The sequence below is a fragment of the Mustelus asterias genome, chromosome 17, assembly GCF_964213995.1.
Source record: "Mustelus asterias chromosome 17, sMusAst1.hap1.1, whole genome shotgun sequence".
In the NCBI taxonomy this organism is placed as follows: Eukaryota; Metazoa; Chordata; class Chondrichthyes; order Carcharhiniformes; family Triakidae; genus Mustelus; species Mustelus asterias.
The window spans coordinates 56221136-56246569 of record NC_135817.1 but is presented as its reverse complement, the minus strand read 5'-3'; the positions used below and the strand labels follow the sequence as shown (position 1 = coordinate 56246569).

The 25434-nt window shown below is 41.4% G+C and overlaps 1 protein-coding gene across 9 annotated transcripts in view; it reads right to left on the bottom strand.

The window, feature by feature from the left end:
• dyrk1aa (dual-specificity tyrosine-(Y)-phosphorylation regulated kinase 1A, a) overlaps positions 1-25434 on the bottom strand; it is a 114786-nt gene that overhangs the window by 11004 nt on the left and 78348 nt on the right. For 7 of the 9 annotated variants that reach the window (XM_078232720.1, XM_078232728.1, XM_078232725.1 and 4 more), the window contains 5 exons: positions 17669-17857; positions 14471-14618; positions 11963-12249; positions 4983-5129; positions 3477-3656 (listed from right to left, as the gene is read on the bottom strand). In XM_078232720.1, the coding sequence (XP_078088846.1) occupies positions 3477-3656; positions 4983-5129; positions 11963-12249; positions 14471-14618; positions 17669-17857 (951 nt within the window). The remainder of the gene's footprint in view (positions 1-3476; positions 3657-4982; positions 5130-11962; positions 12250-14470; positions 14619-17668; positions 17858-25434) is intronic. The other 2 variants (XM_078232727.1, XM_078232730.1) reach the window with 1 other exon arrangement.

Sequence of the window (25434 nt, the reverse complement as noted above, 5' to 3'; positions counted from 1 at the left end):
AGGAAATAATAACAAATGGGATTATTATCTCAATGGAAACAAATTAAAACATGCTACCGTGCAAAGGGACCTGGGGGTCCTTGTGCATGAGACGCAAAAGCCCAGTCTGCAGGTACAACAGGTGATCAAGAAGGCAAATGGGATGTTGGCCTATATTGCGAAGGGGATAGAATATAAAAGCAGGGATGTCTTGATGCACCTGTACAGGGCATTGGTGAGGCCGCAGCTGGAATACTGTGTGCAGTATTGGTCCCCTTATATGAGGAAGGATATATTGGCATTGGAGGGAATGCAGAGAAGGTTCACCAGGATGATACCTGAGATGAGGGGTTTGGATTATGAGGAGAGGCTGAGGAGATTGGGTTTGTACTCGTTGGAGTTTAGAAGGATGAGGGGGGATCTTATGGAGACTTATAAGATAATGCGGGGGCTGGATAGGGTGGAGGCGGAGAGATTCTTTCCACTTAGTAAGGAAGTTAAAACTAGAGGACACAGCCTCAAAATAAAGGGGGGTCGGTTTAAGACAGAGTTGAGGAGGAACTTCTTCTCCCAGAGGGTGGTGAATCTCTGGAATTCTCTGCCCACTGAGGTGGTGGAGGCTACCTCGCTGAATATGTTTAAAGCGCGGATGGATGGATTCCTGATCGGTAAGGGAATTAAGGGTTATGGGGATCAGGCGGGTAAGTGGTACTGATCCACGTCAGATCAGCCATGATCTTATTGAATGGCGGGGCAGGCTCGAGGGGCTAGATGGCCTACTCCTGCTCCTATTTCTTATGTTCTTATGTTCTTATGTGGCACCTTGTCAAAGGCCTTCTGGAAATCTAAATAAATCACATCCACTGGGTTCTCCTTTATCTAACTTCCTTGTTACCTCCTCAAAGAATTCTAACAGATTTGTCAGACATGACCTCCCCTTGACAAAGCCGTGCTGACTCAGTCCTACTTTATCATGCACTTCCAAGTATTCTGCAATCTCATCTTTAATATAATGGACTCTAAAATCTTGCCAATGACCAAAGTCAGCCTAACCGGCCTATAATTTACCGTCTGCTGCCTCCCTCCCTTCTTAAACATTCACTACTTTCCAGTCCTCTGGTACCCTCCCTGCCTCCAGTGATTCCTGAAAGATCACCACCAATGCCTCCACAATTTCCTCAGCTATCGCTTTTAGAACCCTGGGGTGTAGTCCATCCAGTCCAGGTGATTTATCCACCTTCAGACCTTTCAGTTTCCCTAGAACCTTCTCCTTAGTGATGGCCACTATACTCACCTGTGCCCCCTGACTCTCCTGGAGCTCCGGCATCCCACTAGTGTCTTCCACCGTGAAGACTGATGCAAAGTAACTATTTAGTTCCTCTGCCATTGCTTTGTTTCCTATTAGTACTTCTCCAGCCTCATTTCCCAGTGGTCCAATGGTTATTTTTGCCTCTCTCTTACCTTTTATATATTGAAAAAAACTCTTCCTGCCTTCTTTTATATTACTAGCTAGCTTACACTCAGTTATGAGTGTAAGGGCAGACAAGTCCCCATAGCCTGATGGCCTACATCCGAGGGTATTAGAGGAAGTGGCACCTTTATTCAAAAAGGCGAGGCAAAAAGTAGGGAACTACGCACCAGTTAGTTTAACATCTATTGTTGGGAAATTGTTAAAATCCATTAAGGAAGTAATAATAGGACATTTGGAAAATCAAAACGTAATCCATCAGGGTCAGCATGGTTTTATGAAGGGTAAATCATGTTTGATGAATTTGCTAGAGCTCTTTGAAGATGTAATAAGCCAAGTAGAAATTGGGGATCCTATAGATGTAGTATATCTGGACTTCAGGAAGGTGTTTGATAAGGTGCCCCACAGAAGGTTAATACACAAGTTATAGGGTGATTTATTACCTTGGATAGAAGACTGACTAACTGACAGAAGGCAGAGTGTCAGGATAAATGGGTCTTTTTCTGGTTGGCAATAGGTAACTAGTGGGGTGCCACAGAGTTCGGTCCTTGGACCCAAACTATTTACAATCCAAATTAATGGCTTGGAAACAGGAATGTAAGGCACTATAGCCAAATTTGCAGATGACACTAAAATAGGCGGGATACTAAGTTATAATGAGAAATAAGAAATTTACAAAAGGATATAGATAGGTTAGGTGAGTGGGCTAAAAAGTCGCAGATGGAGTTTAACATGGATAAAATGTGAGGTTATCCATTTTGGTTGGAAAAATGGAAAGGCAATTATCTAAATGGAGAGAGACTTCATAGTGCTTCAGTGCAGAGGGATTTGGTATGCAGGTACAGCAGGTAAAAAGGAAAGCAAATGGCATTTTGGCATTTGTGGCCAAAGGAATGTGAGTATAAAAGTAAGGAAGTGTTGCTACAACTATACAAGGCATTGGTGAGACGACACCTGGAGTACTGTGTACAGTTTCCGTCCCCTTATTTGAGGAAGAATGCAGAGCATTAGAGGCAGTTCAAAGGAGGTTCACTGGATTGATTCCAGAGATGAGGGGTTTGTCTTATGAAGAGAGATTGGAGTAGTTTAGGCTTCTGGTCTCTGGAATTTAGAAGAATGAGAGGAGATCTAATTGAGGTATATAAAATGATGAAAGGTATTGACAAAGTAGACGTAGAGCAGATACTTCCTCTTGTCGGGCAATCTAGAATAAAAGGTCATAGTTTTAGGATAAGGGGTAGCAGATTTGAAACAGAGATTAGGAGAAACTACTTCTCTCAAAGGGTCGTGAATCTGTGGAATTCACTACCCCAGAGTGCGGTGGATGCTGGGACATTGAATTACATTTCAGGAAATAGACAGATTGTTAATTAGTAATGGGTTGAAGGATTGTGGAGAATGAGCTGGAAAGTGGAGTTGAGGCTGAAACTAGACCAGCCATGATCATATTGAATGGCGGAGAAGGCCCGAGGGGCTGAATTGCTTACTGCTGCCCCTAGTTCTTCTTTTAAAAGTGAGAAAAATTAGACATACAATTTTTAATAGATCTCTAAAATTTTGCAACAAAAACATGCATTTTAATCTACTGCCAGAATAATACCTAATTCCATCAGGAATGTAATCTTTAGTATACAGTTCAACATCTAATATTAAAAAAAACTGTGGTTGTGGCTGAAGCTGGGGGTTAGTTAATTAGTGTTGAAGTATTATATAAAATATCTTTGCTGCTAATCAATTTCACCATCAGTGTGCAAGTTAGCAAACCTGCCAGGAAACAAGAATGCTCATTTTGCTGTAATATATTTAGAAACCACTAGTTAAATACTAACATGCACATAACTTGCGTGATAAATTTTTGAATCTTTTGTTAAACCAGTTCTGGAAGTGTGAATGGTGATCAAGATAACAATTCAGATTACTATACTCTCCTCTTGCAAGGATACAGGCATCATATAGAAAAAAATAAAAACTCCAGTAATTACTGCATATGACTATAAATTGTATTTCAAAGAAGTTCAAGTCTCCTTACTGTGTTTCCAATTTTTTTTATGTTACTCTTGATATTCACCCTCTTGCCATCTTTGGTCTTCTTCACTGTCCATGAGGCATCAGGCAACTTCTCAAAGAATTTCCTTGCTTTAGGAGCCTGATCTAAAATGTGAGATGGGGGGATTCCCAGAACTTCTACAATTTTATTCATCTGGTCCACCTAAGGAATAATTGTCAAAAATAAGGATGGCAAATCAAGAAAAACAAATCAAGTCAAATATGGATAAGCAACCAAGATCTTCTAATCACAAACTTAACTTTTCTTTAGTGGATTTAGTCAAGACAACGTGTCTTCACTTGACCAGGAGAAGATAAATTATGATCCTCGGTGGAAAGTGCATAATGCTGTGTGAACACGGCAGTGCTAATGCTAAATTAATCTCTGGGACCTTGTCTTCAGTTCTAAATATTAAGCTGAAGTGGAATTACAAAAGTGTAATCCAGTCAACATTTTGCCAAAACAAACTAAATACACATTTATCAAGTCCCCAACAGTGAGCATATATATTCACAACCTTTTAACTAGATATTGAGCTTTCTCTCAAAGGTTTATTTGTAAAGGAATGCCTGGGCAAACCTTTCAATGTATACTGAGGTAAAGTCATAAATGAAAAAAACTAAAATCCTACAAAATGAGGATAAAAGGTCTATATTGCCTATTTACAATAATAATCAGGTATACCAAAGCAAGAAATGTAATTTCAACCCCACCCAATGTCCAATTCTCCAACACTTTAACAACTATAGTGAACAAATATTTTAAGTCCCACTAAAAAATTAAGGGCAATTTATTGACAGTTCATAATATTTTCTTTTGTATTTGCACAAAATTACTATATATATTTGGGGGGTTTTGTCCTTCCAGTCACAATTACCAAAGAACTCATTCATCATGAAAAGTCAGGTTTCCAAAACACATCAAGAGTGACAGTGATTACCTACTATTTCAGCATTCCAAGTCAAGGGTTTTGACTTTCAAGTACTTATGAAATACCCAAGATGAAAAGTACTCTAAGTAAATCTTTTAGCAATGGGATGAATTATTTCAAAAGGAAATTGGATGGGCACTCAAGGGAAATAAACTTGCAAGGTTTCACGGACAGAGCAAGGGAACGGGATTGACTGGATTGCTCTACAGAAAGCCTGCATGGACTCTATGAGTCAACGCCCTTCTTTTATGCCGTTATGACTTTATGGGTCTTATCACCTCTACTGACCATGCCTCAGCAATCATGTAGGTTTATGGTAGATTGGAAGATCACTATACAGCTCATTAGCAGAAAGGAAGGAACAGTCTTTTGTGCAACTATCAAAGAATTATACTTATAAGCAAAATCCATTGCATTTTACAGATATCGATTGAAAAGCAAACAGTGAAAATGGATTTTCTGAACATTTCACACCACAGAACACACGGTATCTGCATTTCCAGCAGGACTATTTGTTCCAAACAACAGTCCAAACTTGTTCTAAAACATTCACCTACCTCATTAGCTCCACTGAAGAGTGGCTCTCCAGTGTGCATCTCCACCAAAATACAACCTAGTGACCACATGTCAATAGCCAGGTCATAGGGCATTCCCAGCAGCACCTCTGGTGAGCGATAAAAACGACTCTGAATGTACTGGTATATCTATAATATAAATGTACCAGTTAATACTGGAGCTACTGAAAGTCATTACCTGTTACCTGTCAAAACTGTGTACAGTGTCTAGTTCAAAATTGAGCATCATTTAAAATTAAGTCATCTTTATTTCACTGATCACAAAATTAGTTCTTTATATCTATTCAAAAGGTGAATGAGGGGAAAATTGGCAGAACAAAGGGTTTAATTTTGCAAAAGTTAAAAACAAATTCATAATTTGCAGTGTTAAATTTTGTTAGTGATTTGCGTTCAAAATTGAACCTAAAAGCAAAATTAAGTTTCATTTTATGCAATAAACTTCAATAAATGCAAGGTTCTTAGAGACATTTAAACTGACATTTCAACCTTCTTCGCTGTACAAAATCATTCCAAGTCTCTCTACATGGACTGATGTGTCAACAACATTTGCTCTAATACTTCTGAACATTTAAGACAACAATACAGCAGGGTGGCTAGGAAATAAGTATTTCCTCAGACTTGAAGATTTTTATAGAGGAAATATCTCTTACTGACTAAAATACAAATACAGGACAGGTATCTTTTTCAATTGTTTGTCCTGATCATGACATAAAATTTATATTCCTAGCGAAGGATATAATTTATAGTCAATAATCAAGGCCATCCAGTAACAACTACCATCCAATTGCACCCATATCCCCAGCTATATTAAACTAAATATATCTCCTCACAGCATTATTCGCTCCCATCTTCTAAGCTCACCAAGTTCCGTCACTCACACAATACATATCTGATGTCAGGTTTTGACCAAGCAACCACGGCCATCTCCGACCTAGCATTTCCACTGGCCACTGCCATTAATCCGCTTGAAACCTATTTTAAACTCTCCTGATCATTGCTGCATAGCAAACATTTCCTTCTTCTCCAGTCATTTAACATATTCCTTGTAATTAAGCCTGTACCTGTTCCTCTGCTCCCGAGTCTTACCCTTTCAATTTGCCCGTTGTACCCACAGGGTTATGACTGCTCTAGTAATAATCACAAACATCTCATGACTCGAACCATGACTCCCTGTCTCATTGGATCCTCGTGGATCTCTGATCACATTCGACAGCTGACCACCCTTACCCTCCTTCAATGTTGATCTGCTAAAAGCCAGTCCAGGGCACTGCTCTTGTTCGTGGTTTCATTTACAACTGAATCAAAGCAGATACTATTTTGATGGCTTCTCTTCTGATAATGCTGGACACTACTGATCCATCGCTGGCTCCTATACTTTTCATTGTCCACATGATTTTAAGACCATAAGACCATAAGACATAGGAGCGGAAGTAAGGCCATTCGGCCCATCGAGTCCACTCCACCATTCAATCATGGTTGATTTCAACTCCATTTACCCGCTCTCTCCCCATAGCCCTTAATTCCTCGAGAAATCAAGAATTTATCAATTTCTGTCTTGAAGACGCTCAACGTCTCGGCCTCCACAGCCCTCTGTGGCAATGAATTCCACAGACCCACCACTCTCTGGCTGAAGAAATTTCTCCTCATCTCTGTTCTAAAGTGACTCCCTTTTATTCTAAGGCTGTGCCCCCGCGTCCTAGTCTCCCCTGTTAATGGAAACAACTTCCCTACGTCCATCCTATCTAAGCCGTTCATTATCTTGTAAGTTTCTATCAGATCTCCCCTCAACCTCCTAAACTCCAATGAATATAATCCCACGATCCTCAGACGTTCATCGTATGTCAGGCCTACCATTCCTGGGATCATCCGTGTGAATCTCCGCTGGACCCGCTCCAGTGCCAGTATGTCCTTCCTGAGGTGTGGGGCCCAAAATTGCTCACAGTACTCCAAATGGCGCCTAACCAGTGCTTTATAAAGCCTCAGAAGTACATCCCTGCTTTTGTATTCCAAGCCTCTTGAGATAAATGACAACATTACATTTGCTTTCCTAATTACGGACTCAACCTGCAAGTTTACCTTTAGAGAATCCTGGACTAGGACTCCCAAGTCCCTTTGCACTTTAGCATTATGAATTTTGTCACCGTTTAGAAAATAGTCCATGTCTCTATTCTTTTTTCCAAAGTGTACGACCTCGCACTTGCCCACGTTGAATTTCATCAGCCACTTCTTGGACCACTCTCCTAAACTGTCTAAATCTTTCTGCAGCCTCCCCACCTCCTCAATACTACCTGCCCCTCCACCTATCTTTGTATCATCGGCAAACTTGGCCAGAATGCTCCCAGTCCCGTCATCTAGATCGTTAATATATAAAGAGAACAGCTGTGGCCCCAACACTGAACCCTGCGGGACACCACTTGTCACCGGTTGCCATTCTGAGAAAGAACCTTTTATCCCAACTCTCTGCCTTCTGACAGCCAATCGTCAATCCATGTTAGTACCTTGCCTCGAATACCATGGGCCCTTATTTTACTCAGCAGTCTCCCGTGAGGCACCTTGTCAAAGGCCTTTTGGAAGTCAAGATAGATAACATCCATTGGCTCTCCTTGGTCTAACCTATTTGTTATCTCTTCAAAGAACTCTAACAGGTTTGTCAGGCACGACCTCCCCTTACTAAATCCATGCTGACTTGTCTTAATCCGACCCTGCACTTCCAAGAATTTAGAAATCTCATCCTTAACGATGGATTCTAGAATTTTGCCAACAACTGAGGTTAGGCTAATTGGCCTATAATTTTCCATCTTTTTTCTTGTTCCCTTCTTGAACAGTGGGGTTACAACAGCGATTTTCCAATCCTCTGGGACTTTCCCTGACTCCAGTGACTTTTGAAAGATCATAACTAACGCCTCCACTATTTCTTCAGCTATCTCCTTTAGAACTCTAGGATGTAGCCCATCTGGGCCCGGAGATTTATCAATTTTCAGACCTTTTAGTTTCTCTAGCACTTTCTCCTTTGTGATGGCAACCATATTCAACTCTGCCCCCTGACTTTCCTGAATTGTTGGGATATTACTCATGTCTTCTACTGTGAAGACTGACGCAAAGTACTTATTAAGTTCCTCAGCTATTTCCTTGTCTCCCATCACTAGATTACCAGCGTCATTTTGGAGCGGCCCAATGTCTACTTTTGCCTCCCGTTTGTTTTTAATGTATTTAAAGAAACTTTTACTATCATTCCTAATGTTACTGGCTAGCCTACCTTCATATTTGATCCTCTCCTTCCTTATTTCTCTCTTTGTTATCCTCTGTTTGTTTTTATAGCCTTCCCAATCTTCTGACTTCCCACTACTCTTTGCCACATTATAGGCTCTCTCTTTTGCCTTGATGCATTCCCTGACTTCCTTTGTCAGCCATGGCTGCCTAATCCCCCCTCTGATAACCTTTCTTTTGTTTGGGATGAACCTCTGCACTGTGTCCTCAATTACTCCCAGAAACTCCTGCCATTGCTGTTCTACTGTCTTTCCCACTAGGCTCTGCTTCCAGTCGATTTTTGTCAGTTCCTCCCTCATGCGCCTGTAATTACCTTTATTTAACTGTAGAACCTTCACATCTGATTCTGCCTTCCTTCTTTCAAATTGCAGACTGAATTCTACCATATTATGATCACTGCTTCCTAAGTGTTCCCTTACTTTAAGATCTTTTATCACGTCTGGCTCATTACATAACACTAAGTCCAGAATAGCCTGTTCCCTCGTGGGCTCCATCACAAGCTGTTCCAAAAAGCCGTCCTGTAAACATTCAATGAATTCCCTTTCTTTGGGTCCACTGGCAACATTATTTACCCAGTCCACCTGCATATTGAAATCCCCCATGATCACTGTGACCTTGCCTTTCTGACATGCCCTTTCTATTTCGTGGTGCATTTTGTGCCCCTGGTCCTGACCACTGTCAGGAGGCCTGTACATAACTCCCATTATGGTTTTTTTGCCTTTGTGGTTCCTCAACTCTACCCACACAGACTCCACATCGTCTGACCCTATGTCGTTTAGTGCTATTGATTTAATTTCATTTCTAATTAACAAGGCAACCCCGCCCCCTCTACCCACCCCTCTGTCTTTTCGATAGGTTGTGAATCCCTGGATGTTTAACTGCCAGTCCTGAACCCCCTGCAACCACGTCTCTGTGATGCCTACCACATCATACCTGCCAGTCACAATCTGGGCCACAAGCTCATCTATCTTGTTCCGGACACTGCGGGCATTTAAATATAGCACCTTTAATTCCCTATTGACCGTCCCTTTTTGTTTTCGTAGTGTGGTGGACCTTGGTTTACTGAGCCTTTCCAGACACTGTGTCATATTTTGTGAGATGGGGACTATCGTAACCTCTCCTGAGTGCTGTCTTTTCGTGATTTTTTGTAATCCTAAGCAGCTACGCTTCCCACTGATTCCTTCACCTCTTGGTTCCCTGACTTTCCCTTCCCCCCCAATCTCTAGTTTAAAGTCCTATTGACCACCCCATTTACTCTCTTCGCCAGAACACTGATCCCAGCTCGGTCCAGGTGGAGACCATCCCAACGGTATAGGTCCCCCCTGCCCCAAAACTGATGCCAGTGTCCCATGAAAAAGAACCCTTCTTTCCCACACCACTCTTTCAGCCACGTGTTAACTTCCCTTATTCTTGCCTCCCTATGCCAATTTGCACGTGGCTCGGGCAGTAATCCGGAGATTATGACCCTTGAGGACCTGTTTTTTAATTTGAATCCTAGCTCTTTATAATCTCTAAACAGGTCCTCTTTCCTAGACTTGCCTATGTTGTTGGTACCAACATGGACCACAACAACTGGATCCTCCCCCTCCCTCTCCAGTATCCTTTCAAGCCGGTCAGAGATGTCCCGCACCCTAGCACCGGGCAGGCAACATACCATGCGGGACACTCTATCCTGCTCACAAAGGATCCTATCTATCCCCCTGATAATAGAATCCCCTACAACTACAACTTGCCTATTTACTTCCTCCCCTTGAATGGCCTGCTGAACCATGGTGCCTTGGTCAGCTGACTCATCCTTCCTGCAGCCCTGTTTGCCATCCACACAGGGAGCAAGTGCCTCGTACCTGTTGGACAGGGTCAAGGGCTGAGGCTCCTGAGTTCCTGACTGCTGGTTCCCTTTACCTGCCTGACTTGCAGTCACACCCTGCTGTCCCTGGCCACTGGCAGGATTTAAACTATTTACTCTGACAGGTGTGACTGCCTCCTGAAACACAGTGTCCAGGTAAGTCTCCCCCTCCCGGATGTGCCTCAGTGTTTGAAGCTCAGACTCCAGCTCATCAACTCTGAGCCGGAGTTTTTCAAGCAGCCAACACTTACTGCAGATGTGGTCGCTGTAGCTCGCAATGGGATCTGCCAGCTCCCACATCAAGCAGCTCAAGCACATCACCTGACCAGCCATATTTTCCTATGACAATATCACCTGGAAGTAAAGCCAGTTCCCACATTTATGAGGACCACTTCTAATTCTATTTTTCTTCCTCCCCCATTGATACAAATTGCCTCACTGATATCAAGACATGGGTGAACCAGAATTTCCTCCAGCTGAAAAGCAGAAAATGTGAAACCATGTTCTATGGTCTCGAGGTGCTGAGATACTGACATGAGCCATCAACCACTCCAGCTGCCACCTCAAACAGTTAGGAAGCACAGTACCATGACATCCTGCACAAAGTTTAGCTTCCTCCCCTACACTTGTACTATAAAAATTATTTTCACCTCCATAACCTCATTTCATCTCTGTTCCATCTCTTCTGCTTTATCATTAAAAGCAGTCACATCAAGGCTCAACTTCTACATCCTTCTACTTCCATAAGCTTTCACTGATCCAACAGACAAGCTAACATATTCATCCACAATAACTGCACTTTATATCCATTCTTTCCAAGTTAGACTCCCTTTCAGCAATTCACCTTCCTTTTTTAAAACTACTCGTAGCCTTTCACCTTGCCTTTACATACTTGTGCGTGCTTCAATCCTCTATCAGACTAAGTTCACTTTTTCAGCTCCATAAATGGCAGCCACCATGTACTTGCCCTCCGCCCTCACTTTCAAAAACTTCCTCAACATTCCTGACCATAGCCTTGGTTTCCAGTCATAAGTTCTCTGTCCCTATGTTGGTGACAACTATCTCCTTTCCAGCAACTGTTAAGTAAAGGGGCTCGAGATTTATAAATTCATAAAATCCCTAGAGTGCAGAAGGAGGCCGTTCGGCCCATCGAATCTGCACCGACAACAATCCCACCCAGGTCCTATCCCTGTAAGCCCACATATTTACTCTGCTAATCCCTCTAACCTATGCAACCCGGGACACCAAGGGGCAATTTCACTCGGCAAATTTACTTAACCTGCACATTTTGGACTGTGGGAGGAAATCGGAGCACCTGGAGGAAACCCACACAGACACGGAACGAACATGCCACGCAGACAGTGGCCCAAGCCAGGAACCAAACCCAGGTCCCCGGAGCTGTGGGGCAATGGTGCTAACCACTGTGCCACCATGCTACTCCCTCATACATGATGTGCACAAGTGTTTGACTTTGAAGATTGTAAAAACATCATTTTTATATCTAGTGTTTCAAATAAAATGAAATCACATTCTTTGGCCCAAAGGAACACTGAACTATTACCTTACACAACTTATGTAAGAGCACAAAATAGTAATGGCAACTCGCACAAATATACAATTACTTCCAAAAAAAGCAAGTTATGTCTTAACATATTTTCCAAGCTTTTTTGGAAATAAAAGCAGCATCATCTGAAAAGAGATCAAATCTCGATTAGGGTCCAAATAAATCAGTTTCCTCAGAGTACTATGATATTTATATATACTTTTCAAATTCTGACAACGCTCATTTCTATAAAATGCAAGCTTCCTAAAATTTAACGGCCATACAAAACTCCATGGTAATACATACCCTCTGTCCAAGTTGGCAGGAGCTGCCGAAGTCAACTATTTTGATAGCACTCCTTTTGGGATTACACAGCAATATATTTTCAGGTTTCAGGTCACAATGGATAATGCTGAGCTCGGGTGTAGCAAGGAAGAGCAGAGCAGTGCACATCTGCTGTGCAAATTTCCGTGTGAGGTTCAAGGACACGCCACGAAAGTTGGTGTTGCGCAGCAAGTCATACAGGTTGTAGGACAGCATCTCAAAGACAAGGCAGAGGTGGTTTCGAAACATAAAGTGTCGCTTCAGATGAACTGTAGAGGAGAAAATAAAGTGTCTATTTAAGTGTATTGCTGATGTAACCATTCCAAAACAATGTATTCGCCAATTATTGACCATCTGTAGTTATTACATGCATATTTAATACACTTGTGCATTTGGGAGAATTTATACAATACTTTATTCAAGTTAACAAATGAACTATTTCTCCTAATGAAAGGTCACTGTTTCCATCTCAACAGATGCTGAGCACTTCTAATATTTTCTACTCTTAATCTCATTAACTCCCCATGTTTCCAATGAAGTAATGCAATGAGTTACTGTGAAGATCAAAAACTTTACATTTGATAATAGTGTTTAAAGTTTTATTTTCAATTTTGCCCCTATATGCAGAAAAGTTAATTATCTAGACAAGTTCATTATAAAGTTATACGCAACAACAAAGTTAGAAAAAGCAGTCACAAAATATTTTCTAGAAGAAAGCATGCCAACTCAGACAGCTTTGAAAGGCATTAAAAAGTCACAAATGCAATGTGTGGATTGAACATTTAATTACATTTCACTAAAATTAAAAAGAAACGTTACCAAAATATCCAGGTTCAAAGCACTAGTCAGAACAATTGTGTGCAAGTTCAATGAAACCCTGCATTTGCCAACCTTCAAAAGGTACACTATGCAAAGATCAGGTTTGAAAAGAGACTTCAAAAAAATGATTTCTATTACCCTGAGGGGAGGGTTTCTCCACACATTCAGATCAAAAATGTGTTTTTGTGCAATATATTTTCATGGAGACATGATTTGTTTTGAGGAAATATTTCCTAACATGCCTTTTTTCAACATGTCAGTCTAATGAAACAAGGTCACCAATTAAATTTGGTAGAAAAGGTTAAGCTCTGGCATCTTATTTCTAAAAGGTTGGGTTTGAGAAACTGTTTTCCTGACAGTATGCCAAGGCTACACAAACAGATATCTCGATATAAATTCAGTTTTAATCCAACACAGTTGCAGGTCAACCATTAAAAAAAATGTTCTCACACTGAAGTAAATAATATTGTAATAAAATTACTGATACAGTTTAATATATTGCCACAAACTTACACAAAATATTTCTCCTCTGCCCAATTATTCCTTTAACCCTAATTTTTTCGTAGCTTATCTCAATTATTTGCATCTTACTCAATTTAACTAAATCTACCAAAGTCTGCCAAAATGGACACATTCGCTTATTTCCTCTGACTCCTGCCATAAATCTTAGGTGGAAGCAGCATCCAAAAAGTTGTTTCCAAATGGCTGATGTCTTTGAAGCGGTTTCTAGCTTGTCAAATGCCAAAAGTGAAAACAATTGTGACCATGTAAAGAATGGCCGCAAAAGCAACTCAGAATGGAAAGGGATTGTCGTTTTAGAGGAACATCCAAAAGGGGAAGCTATTAACTTTGCATTTGTTAAAATGGAGTAATTTGTTCAAATTTGCCTTTAGAATTTGTATTGGCTTTTGACTACTGGCAAAATTGGGAGTAAGAGACCGGTCAGACAAACTTCCAGAAAGCTACATGATTGAAGTCTGAATCTGAAATTTGGAAAGATTAAGCTAGGGATTTATTGGAAACTAAAGCTTGAGCCATTTTAATCTGTATTCGATAAACCAGTCTTATTATTCTCATTCTAGTAAGTGCAAGATTTCTTCACATTAATTGGAAAGTAGATCAGGATGAGCCAAGTAAAAAGGCACTAACTCTAAAACGGACGATTAAATCCAGGCAGCACAGTGGTTAGCTCTGCTGCCTCACAGCGCCAGGGACCCGGGTTCGATTCCCAGCTTGGGTCACTGTGTGTGTGGAGTTTGCACATTCCCCCGTGTCTGCGTGGGTTTCCTCCAGGTGCTCCGGTTTCCTCCCACAGTCTGAAAGACGTGGTTAGTTGCATTAATCCGAACAGGCGCCGGAGTGTGGCGACTAGGGGAATTTCACAGTAACTTCATTGCAGTGTTAATGTAAACCAACTTGTGATTAATAAATGAACTTTAAACAAAATGGAATACAGATTTAAAAAACATGCTATAATATCAAGGCAACTAAATCTAGAAATCATTTTAAAATTTAACTTTCAACTGACTCTGGGATTCATAATTGAACTCAGAGTTGCTGCAAACGCTGCAGAGTAACACAAGCAGAGTGAATTAAAATTTTGAATTGCAGTTATCCATGCAGTATACAACAGAATAACTGCCAATAAATTTAAAGCAAAACAGTTAATACCTATATAGTACTTCATCTCAGTATCATGTTTGTTCATCAGCTCAAGCAGTCGAACCTCAATCTGTGCCTGATTTAGGAACGCCTTCTTGTTTTTAATAATCTTTATTGCTACCCACTCCTGTTCCACACGATCATATGCTTTGACAACCTATAAGCAAGAGAGAAGGGTTAACAAACTTTCTAGAGAGGTATGTTTGTAGACAATATTGGTTTCACATTAATGATCTGACTAAACACAAGACAATTCCAAATGAAACAAAACTCAATCTATCTAATACCTGCCTCATTGACAAGACTCGGTCTTGCACATAACATTTGACTTCATATTGCAGTGGATTATTTCTGAAATATGCTTTCCTCCCTACAACTTTTCTTGGCCATAAAAATTAAGAATAATCTGTTATTTTCCAAACAGTGATGCTGGTTGCAGCAATCCCAGATAAGTTGTATTCATTTTGGAAATTTGCAGATACCTACCAAATGACTACTATCTGAAGAATATTCAAATAGGTATTATTGACTTGCCACCTCAAACATATTTGTTCAAATAAGAGCCTGTAGTTTCAAAGTTATTGTAACACTGCAAAGTAGTGAAAAAGGGAGCTCCTCATAATTTGCCAAAATATGTAATCAAAATCTGTTGATAGTCACAAAGCAGTCAAATTTATAACTCAAAAGAGCTAACAGAATTTCATTCAGAAGCGTAACAGAGAATAGAGCTGATGATATGGTGAACTTGCAAAACCTACATAACTCAGCTGTCAACAATTGTCTGAAGAAATTTGTCCTAATTCCTGCTCTATTATTTGCTAATTATTTCAAATCTATAACCGACCCAATTACCAGTGGAAACAGTTTCTCCCCATTTGCACTATTGAAATTCTGCATTATTTTGAATAGTTCAATTAATTTCCCTTAACTTACTCTGCTCCAAGAACATATCCAGTTTTTCTAATTTCGTCATTTTCAAAATCCTGGATATAAAACTGGTAAAATAAATCCTTTGTACCCTCACCAGGGCCATGGCATCCTTTCTAAAACACTGTGCTCATAACTGTAGACAATACTTCAATTGAGGCCTATTCCGAGATGTGCAAATATTCAATATGATTTAATTTTGTATCATTGCCCCAACTACAAAGGCAAGGACCTCACATACTTTAACTGCCCTATCAACTTACTACCTTCAAGGATTTATGCATGCGCACCTTGTGAAGTGTGTTCACTCAAGTGATACCTTGATGTGAACAAATAACTAAATTTAACAAGGTCTGATTGACAAGAAGTGTTCAACATCCAACAAAATCTTGATATGAGGGAAATCAGATCCAGGTGGGAAAGCTCAACCCTCTTCCTCACGCCTGTGGGTGCATGCTGGATGTTGAATTGGAAGTAAAAAAATAGGGTGGAAAAAGGCACCCACGTTCAGGTCGAGTTTGCCCCCTTTCCTTGTGGTTCGTGACCCACATTTGAAATAGCATTTGTCTAAAGCACACAGATCACCAAAGAGTAACTGAATCCACACTAATGATGAGTTTGAATTGTTAACCTTAATGGTATGAAAACATTTTATATTTACCATACTAAGGGGAGAAGAGTGTATCACAATCAATTTTAAACTGGGATCCAGACTTAAAGGACCACAGGCCACTGGCATAGGAAGCTTCCAGTGGAGGATTAAGATGATTTTTTTTTCCAACTTATTTTCAGTTACTTAGTTTTCAATCTTCATTGTAGAGAGTGTTGCAACAGCCTGATGCAATAACAGATATCGCATGTAGAAATTATGTACAAAGTTTGCAATCTGATTGGGGTCATTACCATTTCAACTAATATTCCTACATTTTCATTTCAGATGCCACATGAGCAACAAGGAACAATGGGAGTTCAGACATAGCCTAATCACCATTGTGACTTAAATAGGAGACTGGTGAGATGGAAAATTATTCCCACTAGTAATCTTGACAAAGATTAGTACAAAAAATTGCACCCATCAGGAACAGGACAATTAACTGTGTGAAGAGGTTAACGTATGCCTCGTGGATCCAATTTATAACCTTCTAGTTAGTTGAACATGGCATCAAGTGTCTCGAGCAAAACTGAAATCAATGGGAATCGGAAGGGAAACGCTCCAATTGCTGGAGTCACAAAGGAAAGTCAGTTGTGGGTTGTTGAAGGTCCATCATCTGAGTCCCAATACAACGCTGTAGGAGTTCCGCAGGCTCTAGGCTATTTCATCAATGACCCTTCCTCATCATTAGGTTAGAAGCGGCAATGTTCGTAGATTATTGCACTACGTTCAGCATCATTCATAACTCCTTGGATACTGAAGCAGTATGCAGCGAGACCTGGACAATATTGAAGTTTGGGCTGATAAGTGCCAAGTAACATTGGTGCTATGCAAATAGCAGGCAATGCCCATCTCCAACAAGAGAGAACTTACCCACTGAAACCCCCATAATCAACATTGTGGCAGGGGAGGGGGTTTACCATTGGCCAGAAACTGAATTGGATCGGCCATATAAGCAATGGCTACAAGAGCAGGTCAGAGGCTGGGAATTCTGCAGAAAGTAACTCACCTCCTGACTCTCCAAAGCCTGTCCATCTACAAGGCACAAATCAGGAGCATGGTGGAATATTCTCCACTTGCCTGGATGGGTGCAGCCCCAGCAACAGCCGAGAAGCTCGACACAATCCAAGAAAAAGCAGCCGACTTGATTGGCACCTCATCCCCCACCTTAAACATTTACTCCCTTCACCACCAACACAGTGACAGCAGAATGTACCATCTACAAGTTGCACTGCAGCAATTCACCAAGGATCTTAGATGGCACCTTCCAAACCTGCAATCTGTATCACTTAAAAGAACAAGGACAGTGGATGCATGGGAACATCACCTGCAAGTTCCCATTCAAGACTCACACCTTCCAGTCTTGAAACTACACTGATATTCCTTCACTATCACTGGGTCAAAATCCTGGAACTGCCTCCTAACAGCACTGTGGGTGTTCCTATAACACAGATACAGCAGATTAAGACGGCAGCATACCACCACCTCTCAAAGTCAACTAGGAATGGGCACTAAATTAAATGTCAATGATACTCAAATCCTATGACTGAATGTAAATAAAACATGTAAAACTATTTTCTTGCTATGGAAACTCGAACTGAACAGCAACCGAGAAAAAAAATGCTCACCTGTCCAAAGGATCCTTTTCCAATTAAAGAGTCAATTTCATAACGGTCCATCCACTTCTCTCCATTTTTTACAATGTAGTCATAGTTGTCATCATCATAACCATCATTATACACTTTTCTTTCCTTCTTATGACTTGAATCATCTCCTTGGCCTTGTTGGTGCCGCCTTTTCTTTTTTGCATAGTACACCTGAAATACACAAAATAAAGATTACTTGATAGAATAGCATTTAGAGCATTGGTATCCAAATCTGACTAATTGGTTCAATGAACAGAAACATCCAACAATGACCAACAGCAAGCTGGGTAGACGTTGCTAACATATTTGATACACTGGTCAATTATTTTGAGACAAAACTGTCAGCAATATAATTTGTGTCAAGTCACTGAGCAAACAAATTGTGGGATTAATTTCAAGAAAATATTGAATTCAAAGTGTTCAGGTGAAATTATAAACTGATGACATCTGAACGATCAGATGTTCATCGTACAACAGAAATGAGGATCTGTGCCATTTCCAATTATAAAATATTTGTTATGCTTTTACAGTTTTACAGGCAGCACGGTGGCACAGTGGTTAGCACTGCTGCTTCACAGCTCCAGGGACCTGGGTTCAATTCCCGGCTTGGGTCACTGTCTGTGTGGAGTTTGCACGTTCTCCTCATGTCTGCGTGGGTTTCCTCCGGGTGCTCTGGTTTCCTCCCACAGTCCAAAGATGTGCGGGTTAGGTTGATTGGCCATGCTAAAATTGCCCCTTAGTGTCCTGCGATGTGTAGGTTAAAGGGATTAGTGGGTAAAATATGTAGGGATATGGGGGTAGGGCCTGGGTGGGATTGTGGTCGGTGCAGACTCGATGGGCCGAATGGCCTCCTTCTGCACTGTAGGGTTTAAGACCATAAGACATAGGAGCGGAAGTAAGGCCATTCGGCCCATCGAGTCCACTCCACCATTCAATCATGGTTGATTTCAACTCCATTTACCCGCTCTCTCCCCATAGCCCTTAATTCCTCGAGAAATCAAGAATTTATCAATTTCTGTCTTGAAGACGCTCAACGTCTCGGCCTCCACAGCCCTCTGTGGCAATGAATTCCACAGACCCACCACTCTCTGGCTGAAGAAATTTCTATGATTTCTATGAAATTCAGAGGTGATCGGGGATTTTTAAAATGTAAATTCTGCCTGGTATTTCTGTTTTTAGGTTCAAACCGCTGCGAAGATGTCACATGTTGACAAATTTAAGCTGGTGTCTGTTAACTGCTTTCTGAAGGGGTTTTATTGTCTTCGAGTTTTGTGCATGCATGGATGAACATACAGAAATTGTCAGAAGCATGGATCAAAGTTACAAAGGATGGATACGCTCTACGATATCAAGGGCCAAATGCTGACAAACTCGGATCAGGACAAAATTAGCTTGATTCCTCAGACAGTGTATGCAAGTTTGCATTATGAGATGGGAACAAGAAATTTTCTGAAAGGCATCCCATTGTGATATCACATTGTCTCAAATGAAACACCAAATATGAACAGTAGTTCCTTTGTGTATTTCTAGAAGATGCCGCCACATAAAAAGGTTACTGCACAAGAAAAGAGGTCATCATACTGTGGGTAATGTATTAGGATTGGCTAACTAGCAGGAAGCAGAATTGGAATAAATGGGTCATTTTTTAGATTAGCAAACTGTCACTAGCAGGATGCCAAAGGGATTAATACCGGGGGCTCAACTACTTACAATCTATATCAATGACTTGGATAAAGGGACTGAGTACATTGGTTGCCAAATTTGCTGATGATACAAAGATGGGTAGGAAAGCGCAATGTGAGGAGGATACAAAGAGTTTGCAGATGTTAAGTGAATGGGCAGAAATTTGCTCGTTGGATGGGGTATAATGTGAGAAAAGTGAACTTGTTCACTTTAACCGAAAGAACAGAAAAGCAGAATTAAATGGAGAGACACAACAGAAATCTGTGGTACAGAGGTATCTGGGTGTCCTCATGCATGAATCTTTAAATGTTAGCATGCAGATATGACAAATAATTAGGAAAGCATGTGGAATATTAGCCTTTATTGCAAGGAGGATGGAATATAAAAGTAAAGAAGTCTTGCTACAATTGTGCAGGTATTAGTGAGACCACACCTGTTGTGCTGTGTACAGTTTTGACCCTCCTTTACTTAAAAATAATCAGATCAGCCAGGATCTTATCAAATAGTACAGCAGGCTCAAGAGGCTGAATGGTGACTCCTGTTCCTATTTCTTATGTTAGGAATAACCCCAACTCCTACTTGTCATAATTGACATTAGTGTTTAAGCAATTCCATCGGGCGGCACGGTAGCACAGTGGTTAGCACTGCTGCTTCACAGCTCCAGGGTCCCAGGTTCGATTCCCGGCTTGGGTCACTGTCTGTGTGGAGTTTGTACATTCTCCTCGTGTCTGCGTGGGTTTCCTCCGGGTGCTCCGGTTTCCTCCCACAGTCCAAAGATGTGCGGGTTAGGTTGATTGGCCAGGTTAAAAATTGCCCCTTAGAGTCCTGGGATGCATAGGTTAGAGGTATTAGTGGGGGTAGGGCCTGGGTGGGATTGTGGTCGGTGCAGACTCGATGGGCCGAATGGCCTCCTTCTGCACTGTAGGGTTTCTATGTTTCATCATGAAAGAACAATTTATCTCCTAATAAACTGAAAACACATGCTTATAACCTTTTTATGTTAGACCAAACACATTTTCATAGAACTGTACGACTATTGTAACATGCCAAAGTTTTTTTCACTCTCAAACTAACGTATTCCTCTTTCCAGACTTTGCGTCGTCCTCACAACTTGTTTCCCATCTATTTTTATATCAGCAGCAAAATTGGCTACGGTACACAGCTATGTGTTCCTTCATCCAATTAATAAGGGTTCTAAATAGCTGAAGCTCTAGCATTGATCTTTGTGACAGTCTACTAGCTAGTTTGCTAATGTTGTCATTTATGCAATCAACTTTATTTTTTAAAAATGTGGTCTCTGAAATATTTTCAGAGCCAAAAACAAACTATTTCTCCTGGTCACTGAGGAATGATCAAAGCCACACAATGAACATGTGGCTGTGCAGCATTAAAGATCAAATAAAATATTAACAGCACAAAGGTTTACTACTGAAGCAAAATTTACTTTATTCTTATGACTGATAGAATGCAACACAGCTTTGTGACCAGATTACAGGACATAGAAATTGATTTTTTTTAAGTAAATCAAATCAGCATCAATTTGGCCATTTGAAAGAAAAGGTTCTGAGATGTTCAAATAATCAACTTAATGTTGAATACACTGAAACAACAGTCGTCCATTTAGCCCCCTTCCAGCCTGTTCCGACATTCAATTAGATCATGGCTGATTTTTGGCCTAACTCCAGACACCTGGCTTTGCACCATATCCCCTAACATCTTTAATTTTAAAAACCTATCAATATCGGATTTAAAAATAATTGACTCAATTTCACAAAAGACAGAAACGCTCCAAAGTTCTACCACCTCTTGCACGTTGAAGCATTTTCTAGCTTCACTCTTCAAAAGCCTGGCTCTAATTTTTTGGCTATGTCCCCCTTGTCCTAGATTCCCCAACCAGAGTTTCTCCCTTCAGTATCTTGAAACTTCTATCAAATCACCTCAATCTTCAAAATTACAGGGAATACACCACCAGTTTGTGTAATCACTCCTCAATTGAACATTTAAGAATGTCAATTATCAATTGAGTAAATATAAGGTATATATCATTCCCAAGGTGTGGTGAGCAGAACCATAGAAAATTACAGCTCAGAAACAGGCCTTTTGGCCCTTCTTGTCTGTGCCGAACCATTTTATGCCTAGTCCCACTGACCTGCACTTGGACCATATCCCTCCACACCCCTCTCATCCATGAACCCGTCCAAGTTTTTCTTAAATGTTAAAAGTGACCCTGCATTTACCACTTTATCCGGCAGCTCATTCCACACTCCCACCACTCTCTGTGTGAAGAAGCCCCCCCTAATATTCCCTTTAAACTTTTCTCCTTTCACCCTTAATCCATGCCCTCCGGTTTTTTTCTCCCCTAGCCTCAGCGGAAAAAGCCTGCTTGCATTCACTCTATCTATACCCATCAAAATCTTATACACCTCTATCAAATCTCCCCTCAATCTTCTACGCTCCAGGGAATAAAGTCCCAACCTATTCAATCTCTCTCTGTAACTCAGCTTCTCAAGTCCCTGCAACATCCTTGTGAACCTTCTCTGCACTCTTTCAATCTTATTTACATCCCTCCTGTAACTAGGTGACCAAAACTGTACACAATACTCCAAATTCGGCCTCACCAATGCCTTATATAACCTTACCATAACACTCCAACTTTTATACTCGATACTCCGATTTATAAAGGCCAATGTACCAAAGGCACTCTTTACGACCCTATCCACCTGTGACGTCACTTTTAGGGAACTCTGTACCTGTATTCCCAGATCCCTCTGTTCAACTGCACTCTTCAGAGTCCTACCATTTACCCTGTACGTTCTTCTTTGGTTTGTCCTTCCAAAGTGCAATATCTCACACTTGTCCGTTAAATTCCATTTGCCATTTTTCAGCCCATTTTTCTAGTTGGTCCAAATCCCTCTGCAAGCTTTGAAAACCTTCCTCACTGTCCACTACACCTCCAATCTTTGTATCATCAGCAAACTTGCTGATCCAATTTACCACATTATCATCCAGATCATTGATATAGATGACAAACAACAATGGACCCAACACCGATCCCTGCGGCACACCACTAGTCACAGGCCTCCACTCAGAGAAGCAATCCTCCACAACCACTCTCTGGCTTCTTCCATTGAGCCAGTGTCTTATCCAATTTACTACCTCCCCATGTATACCCAGCGACCGAACCTTCCTAACTAACCTCCCATGAGGGACCTTGTCAAAGGCCTTGCTGAAATCCAGGTAGACAACATCCACCGCCTTCCCTTCATCCACTTTCCTGGTAACCTCCTCGAAAAACTCTAATAGATTGGTCAAACATGACCTACCACGCACAAAGCCATGTTGACTCTCCCTAATAAGTCCCTGTCTATCCAAATATTTGTAGATCCTATCCCTTATCACACCTTCCAATAACTTGCCCACCACCGACGTCAAACTTACTGGCCTATAATTTCCCGGATTTCTTTTGGAACCTTTTTTAAACAACGGAACAACATGAGCCACCCTCCAATCATCCGGCACCTCCCCCGTGAATACTGACATTTTAAATATGCCTGCCAGGGCCCCTGCAAGTTCAACACTAGCTTCCCTCAAGGTCTGTGGGAATACCCTGTCCAGTCCTGGGGATTTATCCACTCTGATTTGCCTCAAGACAGCGAGCACCTCCTCCCCTTTAATCTGTAAAGGTTCCATGGCCTCCCTACCAGTTTGCCCTATTTCCGTAGACTCCATGCCCGTTTCCTCAGTAAATACGGATGCAAAAAAACCATTTAGTATCTCCCCCATCTCTTTTGGTTCCATACACAGTGTACCACTCTGGTCTTCAAGAGGACCAATTTTATCCCTCACTATCCTTTTGCTCCTAACATACCTATAGAAGCTCTTTGGATTTTCCTTCACTCTGTCTGCCAAAGCAACCTCATGTCTTCTTTTAGCCCTCCTGATTTCCCTCTTAAGTAGCTTCTTGCACTTTTTATACTCCTCGAGCATCTGATGTGTTCCTTGCTGCCTGTACATTTCATACAACTCTCTCTTCCTCTTAATCAGTGTGACAATCTCCCTCGAGAACCAAGGTTCCTTATTCCTATTTACTTTGCCTTTAATCCTGACAGGAACATACAAACTCTGCACTCTCAAAATTTCTCCTTTGAAGGCCTCTCACTTTCCATTTACATCCTTACCAGAGAACAGCCTGTGCCAATCCACACTTCCCAGATCCCTTTTCATTTCATCAAATTTGGCCTTTTTCCAGTTCAGAACTTCAACCCAAGGACCAGATCTATCCTTATCCACGATCAGGTTGAAACTAATGGCATTATGATCACTGGATCCAAAGTGTTCCCTCACACTCACATCCATCACCTGTCCTAACTCTATTCCCAATAGGAGATCCAATATCGCATCCTCTCTAGTTGGCACCTCTATATACTGATGTAGAAAATTCTCCTGAACACATTTTACAAACTCTACCCCGTCTAAACCTTTAACAGTATGCGAGTCCCAATCTATATGTGGAAAATTAAAATCCCCTACTATCACAACTTTGTGTTTCTTGCAGTTGTCAGCTATCTCTCCGCTGATTTGCTCCTCCAGTTCTCGCTGACTATTGGGTGGTCTATAATACAAGCCCATTAACGTGGTCATACCTTTCCTGTTTCTCAGCTCCACCCATAGGGCCTCTGTAGACAAGCTCCCTAATCTATCCTGCCTGAGTACCGCTGTAACATTTTCCCTGACCAACAATGCCACCCCCCCCACCTTTTATCCCTCTGCCTCTATCCCGCCTGAAACATTGGAACCCTGGAACATTGAGCTGCCAGTCATAGAACATAGAACATAGAACATTACAGCGCAGAACAGGCCCTTCGGCCCACGATGTTGCACCGACCAGTTAAAAAAAAAACTGTGACCCTCCAACCTAAACCAATTTCTTTTCGTCCATGAACCTATCTACGGATCTCTTAAACGCCCCCAAACTAGGCGCATTTACAACTGATGCTGGCAGGGCATTCCAATCCCTCACCACCCTCTGGGTAAAGAACCTACCCCTGACATCGGTTCTATAACTACCCCCCCTCAATTTAAAGCCATGCCCCCTCGTGCTGGATTTCTCCATCAGAGGAAAAAGGCTATCACTATCCACCCTATCTAAACCTCTAATCATCTTATATGTTTCAATAAGATCCCCTCTTAGCCGCCGCCTTTCCAGCGAAAACAATCCCAAATCCCTCAGCCTCTCCTCATAGGATCTCCCCTCCATACCAGGCAACATCCTGGTAAACCTCCTCTGCACCCTCTCCAAAGCCTCCACATCCTTCCTGTAATGTGGGGACCAGAACTGCACACAGTACTCCAAGTGCGGCCGCACCAGAGTTGTGTACAGTTGCAACATAACGCTACGACTCCTAAATTCAATCCCCCTACCAATAAACGCCAAGACACCATAGTCCTGCCCCTCCTGTAGCCAAGTTTCACTAATGGCTATAATGTCATATTTCCACGTGTCTATCCACGCCTTCAGCTCATCTGCCTTCCCTACAATACTCCTGGCATTGAAATAGACACACCTCAAAAAATTATTTCCACCACACTCTACCCTTCCATTTGTGATTTTGCTTGAACTAACCTGTCTTTTTACCCCTGCTCCACTATCTGCTCTGGCACTCTGGTTCCCACCCCCCTGCAAATCTAGTTTAAACACTCCCCAATAAGACTAGCAAATCTCCCTGCAAGTATATTGGTCCCCTTGTAGTTTAGGTGTAACCCGTCTCTCTTGTACAGGTCCCACCTGCAGAAGAAAGACAGTAGTCCAGGAATGGTTTCATCAGGGCTTTGTATAGCTGCAGCATAACTTGTTCTAAGCTTTTATATTCAGGTCCTCTCCATATAAAGACCAGTACAATATTTCATTGGCCTTTTTGATCATTTTCTGTATTTGTCCAAGATGAGCTAATGATCTAAACGGATCCTCACTGCTTCGAGCTTTGCACTATTTATAGATGACTCTGATCTCTCCTTTGTAGCTTCACAATAATGATCTCTCACTTAAATATATAGAAATCCATTTG